The sequence below is a fragment of the Aulonocara stuartgranti genome, assembly GCF_965226115.1.
Source record: "Aulonocara stuartgranti genome assembly, chromosome: 1".
Lineage (NCBI taxonomy): Eukaryota > Metazoa > Chordata > Actinopteri > Cichliformes > Cichlidae > Aulonocara > Aulonocara stuartgranti.
Window position 1 is genome coordinate 14841997 of NC_138939.1, and position 13832 is coordinate 14855828.

Sequence of the window (13832 nt, forward strand, 5' to 3'; positions counted from 1 at the left end):
ACACGTTACGCACCGATACACTCTAACAGAAAGTGTGTGTGTGTGTGTGTGTGTGTGTGTGTGTGTGTGTGTGTGTGTGTGTGTGTGTGTGTGTGTGTGTGAAACAGAGAGAGAGACAGGCAGTAAGGATGTACGGTTGAAATTCCACAAATATCTTTTACAAAGTTAAAAACGATCACGATAAGGTGCAAAATCATCATCCACACACAGAAGTGTGTGAAAGAGTGTGTTTCTGCACTTTGAAAGTGGCTAACCATGTGCACACTATGGACTCAGTTATAATGATAAGAGGACAAAAGGATCAATACAGACTTTTAACCAGTTTATTGGAGCTGTTCTTATTGGAAAATGATATAGACGTTTCAAAATGATCTGTCATGAATGAAACAGTGACATTTCCACCACTACATCCATCGCAGGCACTCATTCACTCAACAAATATATTTTCGCCCGTGTCGTTCTACACTCATCGTAGAGTAAAAATATAATATTCGAGCTATGGCGACAGCGATATGTGCAAGTCTCAAATGTGACCCCTCACCAAAAAAGATCAGGTATGATTTGGAAGAGTCTGGAAATCTAGAGGGCTACCACCTTTGGTGATGATAGCTGCTTTGCTCTGATTGTTGGACATATGAGGGGGGAAAAACACCCAAATAAATAGCTGTAATCCTGATTAGAAGTGAATGAAGGCCGCAATTTAATTTGTTTGCCTCTGACCTTGTCTCGCGAGTCACATCGCTGGCAGTGACAGGTAAAATGGTACTGCTCCTCCAGCTGCCTCTGCCGATCTTCAGTCAGTGACAACGTCTCGATGTAACTTATAGTTAGCTGGACAGAGAGAGAGAGAGAGCGGCTTAGTTTGAGAAACAAACAGTTTGCTCAAATTTAATTTTCACTTTTACCTACAGCACTTAAATAAATTTGAGGCCATATTTTGAGGATCAGTGTTAAGCACATATCTATATTAGACATTTGGAAAACAGACTAAAAAGAAGAAATGTGATACTGTAGAAGTAATGCGCGCGTGTGTGTGTTTGTGTGTGTTTGTGTGTCTTGTAGGACAGATGGCTTGGATTAATCTCATTATATATAGTCACAAGGGATGATGAAGTACGGAAAATTGGAGAAAACACTGCCAAGTTAGGAGCTGTGATCCGGCTTGTGTTGCTATGAAATTTCACTTGGCTACATCTTGTAATAATTCTTTAATAACATTTAATTCAGTGTACATCTATCAAATACTGGATAAGTATACAGTATTTGTTACTTGCATAATAAAATTCACTTCATGGCAGATATAGTTCTTGGTTTCAGATTCTATATCGTTCAAAAGCCATACTGTGAGGTTATTTTCTTCATCATACCTCATCTTCAGGGTCGATATCCCGAACAGCTCTGAGCTCCAGTTTCGTCCCCTCAAACACCATCACGCAGTTTGGCCGGCAGTCGTGGTTTAACAGAGATAAACTGAAAGATGGCAAACAGAGAGCGGGAGGAGAATGAATTGAGGGAAAAGTGAAAGAGAGAAAAGAGATGGACAAAAAGTTGGAGGAAGCCTGAGAGATGTGTGATAAAATGTTTAACTTGCAAACAAACTCTAACAAAGTTTGTATGTGTTTGTGTCGCCCTCCTTAAACGATGACTGGCAGCCCTTTCTCCTAAATACTCGTACACCGAGAGGAAACAGCATGTGATAAAGGATGAGAAACTGTTTACTTGTGGTGTTTGGAAAATATAAGAAGTGACTCATTCCTGCTGAGCCGCCAGCTGCTACATGTCCAACTGTTTTGGGGTTTCAGTCAGTCCGGTGCTGACTGTAATGCTACTTTGTGGCAGCATAATGATGAGAGAAAAAACACACGCTGGGTGACATTTCTCCCTAAAGATAAAAAGATCCCGACTCCAAGGTGCTGTTAGGGGCTTAAACATCATCTGGCAATGTTACCTTTAATTCTGCACATTTAAGACGGAGCTCTCAAACAAAACACTCACGCAAGCAAAAAGTTACATGCACACACACATATGTACACACAAAATTCCCTGCACAGTGTGACAAAATGAGTAGTCTGCTTCTGTCATAACAAATGTCACTCTTTATTTCTTTCTGTTGGTCTATCTGCCTCTCAGACAGGCGCACAATAAATCAGGAAACGATGGGTACTCCACTTCTGTCACAACAAAGGCTTTTATCTCATTTCCCAATTTTATTACCGACACAAATCAGCTTCCTGCTCATTCACTCCCAAATTTATTTTGACAGCATCTTGATGGAGACACTGATACCACATATAAGTGGTTTTACTTACAGTTTTTATTTACAATACACAAGTGTTTTTTTTCCCTTTAAAATTAACCAGTATCCACAAACAAGCTACTTTAGGAACTGTACGAACGTTTTCCACATGTGATGCATTTCCCACTGACATGTAGGTACAATCGAATGGAGACAACCATGAGAGGTGAGATGTTTAAATTATGGATGTACTAGATAAAAGTAAAAATATTCTTGGCAGGTTATTGGCTGAATTGCCTACAAAGTGTCACATAAGATTGTTGTACTGAAAATTCCCTGTAGCAAAACTTTATTAGCTAGTAGATCCTGGTAGCACGCTGACTGTTCCTGTCCAACTGTGGTTTTCTAAAGGTTAAAGAACTTGAAGCATGGAAAGATGGATTCTCTCATGATTGTAATCTTGCACATCTCAAGAGAATCCAACTGCTTTGCAAGCTGAACTAATTAACTGAAAGACCTGATGTGCATCGTTCTCATGCTGAGCATGTAACTGTGCGTGTTGATATTGTGCTTTTTAAAGAAGTACTTGACGACCTCTGTGACCCATAAAAAGACATTTAATGTCACTGCACACATGGCCGTGAAAAATACTGAAGAGGCTTGTCTGTTTTTATGACCCCTTCCATTACCGCTGCACTCGTTTATCATATTCAGCAAAACAATAGGTCCAACAGATAAAGTGCGTGTGTGTGTGCGCGTGTGTGTTCAGTCTTTGTAAAAGTAACCCCCTGGCTTTGTTCTACAGTGAAGAAGTTGCAGGTTGAATATCAACTAGGAATCAAGCGCTCCAAACGATGCTTTTATCTGATAGAAGGAGGCTCATTAGCATACTAATTAGATTAATTAACTAAACCACATCTCACATTAACAGTATCGGCTCACACTAACTGAGACTAAGTGTTGCAGTAGCAGGGCGGAGAGCGAAATATTGTGTGAGATTGCAGATAGTAAAGGTCTATTATCCTTAATTATAACTGGTATTAAATTATGGAAAAGGCTTAGATATGTCATCTCTTTGTTTCTATTGTGAGCATCTTTCTTTCACAATTGATTCTTTTCTCAGCTTCGAGGTGGTTCACTGCTGTACTAACACAGGAGCATTAAACGCTAAACCCAAAATGTATATACCTTTTTAGTTAGACTTGAACCAGAATCTGTGGGGTTGGGAATCGAGAATCGGTTCCCAGTAGTTCAGTTACTTGGAAATGTTAGTCTGCTTGCCTACTGATTCTGCTTTTCGGTTCCATTTGCGCTTGTGCTAGAATCAGCTTATTTCAGTCTGTGTACTGGAGGAGGAATGCAATGGTAAAATGGAAAGAAACAACTAGATTATGCTGCTAAATGAACTTTGGCTTTTTGCAAACATCTACACCGACTGCCAGCCAAGAACCCAGAGTGATGTTAAAGCTGAGTGTGAATGAATGCCGACCACGAGTCCAGCAACCAGACATTGAATGTAAACAGGTAACAAACAGATGAGCAGTCAGGCTGTTGTTTCCATGACTGCAAACAGCTTCCGCAGTTTACCTGCTCATCTCTCTAAAATAGCATCACTGCGGCTTTCATCGCTTTGAAATCTCTTTTGTGCCGGTTATTTCTGCATTGTGTTCATACCCAAATACCAAGAGAAAGATTGCATGTGTGTCTCTTTATGATACAGATTTGTGTTAGTGTGTGGGACTGTAGCCTCAGTTTATATTGTTAACTGGCAATTATGAGAGAGTGTGTTACAAGTCATTTTACGGAGAAACTAGAATATAATGTAACGAATAATGTAACAAATTACTTCTCTTTGGAGTAATTGAGTAACATACTGCATTACTTTAAAGAAAAGTGTTCTGTGTATTACAGGTAATAATTACTTTTTTTGAGTAATGACCCAAACACTGATCACAACAAAAGGGGGAAATAATCAATCATCAATAATGGAATCAGGAATTGCTAAACCCCTAATCACCTGCTTTAAATACACTTGCTTTATAAAGAAGTTGTTTTTTGCTATGATTCATTTGAGAACATTGACTGTGGTGAGGATTAAAGCGATCTAGCAATAGAGAAGTTGTATTGGCTGAAGCCTACCTGGCTACCATTGGGCGAGAGGCAGGGTAAAGACCTGGAGAGGTCACCAATCTGACACAGGGCCACTATCAATCCATGTAACCAAGCGGAAACTGATGTCATCCCATAGAGGCTGAGAAAATTTGATCTAATTTTTGATTTCCAACACAGTCAAGTGATTCCATTTTCTAAAAAGTGTGCTCCTCATAAACATCTCTCAGGTCTGCATGTTATACTGTTAAGTAATTTCTTTTCCCTGCTTTTGCTGCACTGCACCCCTGGGAGGATTTCCTTGCATCCACATGGGGGTTAAAACGAGGTAATATAAAATGTATGGTTGAGGAGGATTACAACACGTAATCTGTGCTATCAATTCAACTCTGAATCATTTTGCTTTTGATAGAGCGCTCTGAGGATTTCACATCATGTTGTCAATAGGCCAATTAGCAGTGAAAGAGGGTTATGGTACGGATGAGTGCAGCTGAGAGGAGAACGAGAAAGTCAGCTAATGAGAAAAAGAGTTTTTGAAATATAACAGAGACAGAAAATGAGCAGAAAGCGGTGAGATGAACGGAGGTGTAGTCTCACCACAGTAATCCCCCTCTCTTCGGCAAACCCATGGTTGCTAGGCAACCCAAAATATGAATAGGCAGGGGGACCATTCTGAGAACGGGCCCATTATTTATGGATGAGTTACAACACAAATCGCACATAGACCCACGTGGTTTGGCTGAGCTTTGGTAATGCCACTGCGACCATCTGACATCTCAACACGAACCAGATAAACTGGCAGGGATACCTGTGGTGTGTGTGTGTGTGTCTGTGTGTGTGACAACACTAACGACATGTACAACACCAGGCCAAATCCCACCCCATTCACCCGGGATTCAATACATGGATTACAGTGCATACAGTACTGCACTGCTGTGTGTGTCTCAGTGTGTATTCGTGTGTATTTTATGAGGACCATTTCAAGTTTTGGACCATGTGAGTGAGGGCCATGCTCACATCCCTAAATCAGGTCAAGGGGTTTATCAACACTTATGCACATGTGTGTAACCTGTGAGGTCTGTGTACACAGTTACAGTATTTCCACTACGATAGGTAGACATATCAGAATGAATGTGAATAAAACTGAGGCAGATATTCAAAATCTACACAACACCAGAGGTTGCCTTTCCTGAGCTATAGAGTAACTGTGACAGGAAGATTTTTAGTCTTTCGGTGAGTCTCTGCAGTGATACGAAAAGGCAAAAATATGCCAGTGCAAGGCTGTATACGGCCTTCATTCCACTTTCTAGGACAGCAGAGAGAGTGAATAATATTTTGTTAACTGCTCTACTAAAAATGGACGTACTTACTAGGGGTGCAACGATACTCGTATCGATATTGAACCGTTCGATACAGTGCTTTCGGTTCGGTACGCATATGTATCGAACAATACAAAATTTGTAATTTATTTTATCAACTTTCCTTCTGACGATGCTGTCTGTGTTGAGCGCTCAGTGAATCTGCGTTCGACTACTCCGCCTAGGCTGCACTGCCGAGCGCAGATCCACTGAGCGCTCAACACAGACAGCATTGTCAGAAGGAAGAGTGCAGGGCAAGCTAGCAGACAGAAGTTAAGCTCTCCTTGCAACATGGCAAATTGAACCTCCCCCACCCTCATTCAGATCTGGCGTTTGGAATTATTTTGGTTTTCATGTGATGTATGACCCTGAAGGTAAGCGCGTCATAGACTAAAGTAAAACAGTATGTTGGATGTGCCACGCAATGCTCAATTACATGGGTGGGAAGTAGTGTGTTAGTGCAGTTAGCTCATTAACGTGTTAGCCGTCTAGCCCCACGCACGGGGCGATCAGGGGTAGCTCGTTAACGGAGATTTGCCGTGTTGTGGCGTTAACGTCATTTCAACGAGATTAACGCTGACAGCACTAGTGGGAACACAACGAATATGACTGCACATTTACACCGACATCATCCTAGTGCAAAGACAAGTGGAAGCAGACAAAAACAACAAGCATGCATGCTACAAACTTTACCCGAGTCATTTAGACAGCCGTTAGCACATGATTCTCCTCATGGGGACCTGATATGTTTAATATTGTGGCGAGCTCAGACAAGGAGGAGACGGAGGTGTTGTTTGGTCTTGCTTCCCGTGAGCTAGCCAGGGAGCACAGCCGTTTATTGACATATGCAGAAGAACACTGCCGCTAGCTAACTGCTCAGCGCGGCAACCGCACAGCAACAACAACAACAACACACAGGGTGCCCTCTGACCCCGGAAGGACACACCGTCCCGGGGCTAGCGATTTTTCCAGTCGGGCTACCAAAATCTATCTCTGCCCTGCCCGTCGGGCTATTGTAGGAAGGAAAAATATATGTCAATGCTTTTGCATTCTTTCGGAAATGTAGCTGGGTAATTATGTCATTGGCATCGGTGAGCCACTGTCAATATGTGACATATTGAAATCGCGTTTTAATTTGCGCTTGTTTTTTGCTTTCACTTTGCAATCGCGCGAACTGTGTATAGAGAGCGACAGCACTGATTGGTGAGTGATGATAATTTGCGCACCAATTCCTCTGACATCGTCTTATCAATCGTTAGCTTACTATGCAAACATGACAAGTGAAATCTCCCGCAGCAAGCTTAAACATATGAGAGGTTGATCGCGCAGAGAATCACTGACCGTTATGTGAGTGAGTGTAAAAGCAGCAGGATATATATTTTAGTTCTGCTGAGCCAAATAAGACAGGTCAGGGTGAAGAAGTGACAGCCAAAGAAAAGCTTACCACAAAACGGAAAAGTTATGACAAATCAGACTATAAGGCAAAAAGAAAGTGCAGCTTTATGGTTTCATGGACAAAAGAATTTCTGTGGCTGCAATATGACGAGCTATATAACCGGGGCTGCACATAAGTGGTCCGCAGGTGCGCATTCGCAGTCAAAATAATAAAAAAAAAAAAACGCGCACAAGGACAGACGAGCTCTACAGAGGGTTGTGCGGTCAGCTGAGCGCACCATCCGCTCCGAGCTCCCTGACCTGCACTCAATCTACAGCAGGCGGTGCTGGACCAAGGCCAGGAAGATCGTGAAGGACCTCAGCCATCCCAACAACAGACTGTTCTCTCTGTTGAGGTCAGGAAAGCGATTCCGCTCCCTGAAGACCAACACAGAGAGACTGAGGAGGAGCTTCTTCCCGCAGGCGATACGGTCTCTCAATCACACCACCACACAGTACTGACCCACACATATGGTTCTTACACACACACTGGACTTTCTGGACTTTGGTTTTGCACAACACTGGTCACTATATTCTTCATTTCCGGTTAATACTTGTACAGCTGCTGTTATTGTGTATATATTTATTTATATTTAGATTTCTTCATACATTCTTATATAGTTCTATATTGTGTATTGTGTATTTTGTTGTACAGTTATTTTATTTTCAACTTTAATTTATATATTTATCTTTATCTTATTCTTCCCAGTTAAATTTACCCTTCATTCTAATTTGTGTTGTACAGTTATTTCATTTTTAACCTTAATTTATATTTTATTCCTTCCTAGTTAAATTTACCCTTTTTAATTTTTCATATTTATTTCCTTTCTTATTCATAGCCTTTTCCTTTTTTTGTTCTCTTTAGGTCACGAGCAGTTGTCCAAGCATTTCACTACATATCGTACTGTGTATGACTGTGTACGTGACAAATAAAATTTGAATTTGAATTTGAATTTGAATTTGAAAAGTGTTTGCAGGAGGTGAGCTGGCTTCAAACAAATGATGAACGCACAGAGATGTGGTGCGGAATGTGCCGTGAAAATTCCACTCTAGCGGACAAAAACAGTGCCTTTTATATGGACGCAAACGCGCGTTGCAACTTCTTATCTGGTGCGCGTCTTTTATTTTGACAGCGAATGCGCACATGCGGACCACTTATGTGCACCCCTGTAAATAACATAATGTTCTGCCGGGTGTGTTGTTGGTTTTCTCTCGATTTCTGAGTCGACAAGCGCCTTTGTTACTGGGACCAGTCATTTTAAGAAAGGCCCCCATTAGAACCCATGAGAAATGCAAGAAATGCATTATTGCTCAGTCTGCAATATCTTTCCCAGAACAAACACCAATTGCAAATAACATACTAAAAATAAACCTGAAAAATCTGTTTAGAACAGCGTACTATGTTGCAAAGAGTGAACTACCACTGGCAAAATTTAGCAGTCTTTGCAAACTTCAAAAAGCAAATGCCCTCGATCTTGGTTCCACTTGCCTCTTACCCATGACTTCAGTGGAAATTTCAAATTCAGGATCTGACACAGACTGATTCATGTCCTACACCGTTCTTACAAGTTCATAGAAATTTCTGTTCAATTAGAACCAAGTATTTGAGTTGATGATTGTAATTTTTATACAATGTTGTAATTTGTTTTTCAACAATTTTTTGATTAATGTTTTGTTTCCTTTACAATATTATACTTTAATGTATAATATTGTAAAGGAAACAAAACAGGAAACAAAACATCAATCAAAAAATTGCTCTCTTTTTTATTCGGGCTACTTAGATTTATTTTGGGCTACCAAAAACTGAAGAGTCCCTGCCCGAAGGGCTACCAGGGATTTTGAAATTTTGAGAGCCCTGAGAGATATTTATTTTTTTAATTACTTTTGTTTCAGCAACATTAAATTTAAAAACTGTACTTTTGAGTTAAAATATATATTTATAATTTTAATAAATGACAAATTAAAAAGGCATGAACATTTTTTTGTATCGAAAAAATATCGAACCGTGACACCAAAGTATTGAACCGAACCGAACCGAACCGTGAATTTTGTGTATCGTTGCACCCCTAGTACTTACACACTTTATGACTGGTTAATGTTACAGTCACACAACGAAATCTACTCAAACTACAGAAATTAACACTATTTACTACATTACTTACATTGCATGAATAATGTGCCCCCTATTCTACACAACAAACACATTATCAATCCCACATCAGTTGGGAGCCAAACCTAGCATTTCTCTATGAATTCCAGCTTTCCTTTTCCGTCTGTCTTCCCCTAACAGCATTATAATATATACAGTCAACATTCATTTTCAGGTTTTTGCCTTACAGCAAAAATTGACTCCCTTGAGTCCCCCCTTTTTCCTGCTACTTCAAAGAACTGTCAGGAAAACATCGAGAAGCGCAGGCAGGGCTTTAAAAGCGAGCAGGTGCAAGGACAGGTGGGGTTGGTTAGGGCGCAGTGATCGGGCAGGTAAGTCTACGCAGCTTTTAAATTTTGTGGCTTTTTTATAAGTAAGAGTGGCATCTAACAAAGATTACGAGCAAGATTGAAATTAATGATGCTTTTTAGATGTGCATGCTCTCCACGCTGCCCTTTGTTACCTTGGATACAGGCCAACTCCAATCTCCTGCAGCTCCCCATCACTGATGGTGAAGCAATTACACGTCACCTAAAGGAGAGGGTGAAGATGTGGAGACAAAAGAGTGAGTGATGATTTGTTAAATTGCTTCAGGAAATGAACAATACCTTTCATCCTATGTTCTGAACACCTCTACATAGCTTTGACACCTGCAAAACTCCAGCGGCACTGAAACATGACATGCTATGCGATTGTGTAAAATTACCGCCTGGTTATTTCTGAGCCAGTAAAAGTCTTTTTTTTTTAATGAAAAACAAAATAGTTTTGAAATAATAAGACATGCTTAGAGAGAAACACTTTGTTTCAAATGTTGATCTGTACATAATATTTCGTGTAGCGAATGAAATAATTTTGTTTCCCCACATGTCTGTGACAAAAAAATGCAATTATAATAAAAATAATAACAGTTACCTCTGTCAGTAAATACAATTAAACCCCAGTGCTACTAGGAAATCAGAGGAACTTTTCTACCAACAATAGTAGTGATACACTTTTTTCCCACGAAAGCAGCACGACTCTACGGTGTTAAATTGTTGATTATTAACAATTTTAGAAATTCTGAGAAAGATATGATCAAAAAAGTGATCATAAAGTTCTACAGCTGAGCTCACTCCCTGGTCACGACCACTTTCTTGTGTACGTTAAACTTCAGAATCACAGCTATGTCAAACTGACCCAAATTCAATGTCGAGTATCATCACTGGTGATGAGACATAGATCTTCAGCTACAACTCAGATTATTAAAACTCTTATTTTTCAGTGGAAGAACCTGAGTGTGCAACCTCCAAGATGATCCATCAAGTCAATAGCTGGCGCTCTATTTTTTTGACATTTATGGGATTGTGCACGGTGAAGTCGACTCCAGGGTTGGACTGTCAGCAGATTCTGCCGTGATGACCTGAGCTATGCCATATTTCATTGCTCCATCATACACTCTCACAACACATTGCACAGGAGTTTCTGGCCACACCAACAAAATCCTCACTTAGCACCAGCGCTACTCACTGTATTTGGCTACCCGTGACTTCGTCCTCTTTCCAAATTCAACATTCAACATAAAAGGTCATCATATTGACTTAGTAAACAGATACATATTTGCAGGAGGTCAGAATGATCGTTGCAAACTGTGATAAAACCTTAGCAGAAGGACTAGAAGTGGTACAGTGTCTCACAAAGAGACAACTTTGAAGGAGGCAGTGAGGCTCTCTCTGGGTAATCCAGCCCAATGATACGGATGTTAGGCTAACCGGTGATTCTAAATCGACCACAGATGTGAACGTGAGGGTGAATGGTTTGTCTCTTTGTGTTAGCCCTGTGACAGACCTATCCAGGATGTACTTGCCCACTTCCCCTATGATGACTGAGACAGGCTCAAGCCCCCTGTTACCCCAACTGGATAAAAGGTTAAGTAAATGTATGCATGGAAGGCAACATGAGATTTTGCATCTGCATCAGCAAATCTCATGTTTTCAGCCCCAGTTATACTTTGTATCTGAAATGCAAAACTTAGCATAAGAAACATATAATTACATTACGATGGTCATTTTGAGCTTGGTAATATGTGGATGGTAGCATGTAAGTGGAGGAATTTTTTTTCTCCATAAAAAACACTTTTTGACCAGTTAAAGTTGGATTTAATTAATCAATTATAATCTTTTGGGTTTGTTAAATGGCCTTTACAGAAACCCCCCACTTTTGACAACTAAGGTAACACTGACTTAACCTCCTAAGACCCAAACTCTTTCATGGCATGCATTTTTAATTTCTCTTTGCCAGTTGGGACTGATTGGAACCTGATGAATGTAAAAACAAAGAATTACCAGATTTTTTTTCTACCTGATTTTTGTTTCTGGGAAAAATAGGATCCACACATAAGGACATACGTTTTAAATTTTGGTAGAACAGTGGCAGTATAATTTCCTCGTAAGTGGATATCAGGCCCTTGTAGAGCCAAATTTAGTATTTTGGTCTAAACAACCCAAAATGTGATGTCCACATATGTCGACGCCAGGTCCTAGGAGGTTATATATGTGTGTATGCAGAATCCCCCCCCCCCCCCCCCCCCCCCCCAAAAGGCCCATTTTGAAAGGCATAAGAAACCCTGTAGTCCTGTTATTATTCTGGGCTTTGTTTTCTTCCAGGAAATCATAATGTCTGATTCAGCCTCTGATATCTTCTGTGGGGTGATGTTTATGCTGGTGTGGTGTCCACTGCTGGTATACCATATTATTCCCCACCTCGCATACTATTGGGTATATATACAAGTTTCAGACGCACAAAAAAAAAAAAAATCTCTACACACTAAATATTACTTTAGTATGAAATTTTGGACAGCTCAGGATATGCTTTAGCACTTGTGTATATAAACCTCTCACAATGCACTGGGGTGGTCTGCATGATATAAAGGACGTATGTCAGAACAAATGAATTAACAGGCCAAGGCTTTCAGGCGACAGAGGAGAAATTTCAAACTAGGGAGAGGGATGGTTTGTTTCTTTCAGCTAGCAGAGTTGGCGCAGACATGGTTTGAATAATAACATGCCTGAAGAAGTTGTTTAAAAGAGAAAGACACAGTTGATGAGGGAGAAAACACTAATAAACACTCTAAAACAAAAGAAGTTAGCAACGAACTGAAAGCTAAAAAACAGAAAATCAGCACAGCTGTCTTTGATGTGTCAATTACTGAGCCGGTGCTGGTAAACAAGTGTGTTTGTGCATGTGTTGGTGGTCGTGGTGCATTTGTGTGAGTTAGGTTTGTTTCTCTACTCTGTGCACAAAGCAGATAAATAAGTCTAACATTGGTAATATTAGGACTAGGGAAAATTAAAGGGAAGTAGAGATGTGCAGGGAGGGAGGGTGAAATTTAAAGTGAGCCCCAGACAGATGGTTCCCATCCTACTGATATTCAAACCAGTAAACACGTCAAATTGATTCGATTTGAATCTGCAGTTGTAATAAACACCATTAGAGTCAGGCCTCATGGGAAATGATGGTTTTTACTCAATGGATTCACCACAAAATGAAAAATCCTGCTCTAAATCTTCCTCCCTCACTCCTCTCTTTCACACACACACAACACACAAATTGTTCTTTCATCATCTCACACACAGTATTGTTATTCGCACACATTTATCATCTGCACTGTAAAGCACAGAGTACAGATGCATCTTACAGCAGAGCCACATGTTCTGTATGAATTCCAATACATCAAGAGAGAACAACAGTTACATACTTTCATTAGATTTTCATTTAATGAATTAAACAGTGCATATAAGAAAATAATAGTCCTCTTGGCTTTGGTTTCTTTGTTCTTATTCACAATAGTTGGCAAATGCATGTGTAGAAAATAGTGCAATATGTAATGCTTTTTGCTAAACAATGGTGTTTATGTGTGTAACCAAAAAAGCCCATTATTCCAAACACACACACATACCCCATTCATAAAATAAACCACCAGGACAGCAACTAAGACTCTGGTTATTGATGAAGTTATTTTTCTCATTATTCCTCTACTCTATGACATATCATATCATGCTGTCCAGTAAAAAAAAACACCCAAACCCCAAAATCACATAAACACAGCGCACTTTGTCCAAAATCCAAGGATATTCAGTTTACAGTGATGTAAACAGAGCAACAAAGTTTGCTGTTTGTGGAGCTGGAACCAGAAAGTGTTTGTCATTTTTGCTAGAAAAACTTCCAAACACCATTCCCTTAAAACTCATTCAGAAACTAACAATTTCATATCCGTTCACACGAGGCTCAGAGCTTTATCTGGGTTTGACTATTCATATAATGTCAATGCAAAAGGACAGCAACCTCTTTGTGACTAGGAAAAATTGGTGGTTGCTTGGTGAAACTTTTTTCTTATTTGGCAACCATCTGCAAGCAGTTGTGAGACCAGGTTGTCCAAAGGTTGAGTGTACAACACCCTCAACCTCTGGTTTAGCACTTTCAATCACAAGTTGACTGCACGGGTCACCTGGTGGTAGGTGACCTGTCCTCAAACGATCGCTGTCAGATTGACTGGAATCAGTGACAGATT

At 40.2% G+C, this 13832-nt stretch overlaps 1 protein-coding gene across 1 annotated transcript in view; it reads right to left on the reverse strand.

Moving 5' to 3' along the window:
- smyd3 (SET and MYND domain containing 3) overlaps positions 1-13832 on the reverse strand; it is a 116135-nt gene that overhangs the window by 23457 nt on the left and 78846 nt on the right. The window contains exons 6-8 of the mRNA XM_082552146.1: positions 9750-9817; positions 1368-1470; positions 721-831 (exon numbers count right to left, since the gene is read on the reverse strand). Coding sequence (XP_082408272.1) covers positions 721-831; positions 1368-1470; positions 9750-9817 — 282 coding nt within the window. The remainder of the gene's footprint in view (positions 1-720; positions 832-1367; positions 1471-9749; positions 9818-13832) is intronic.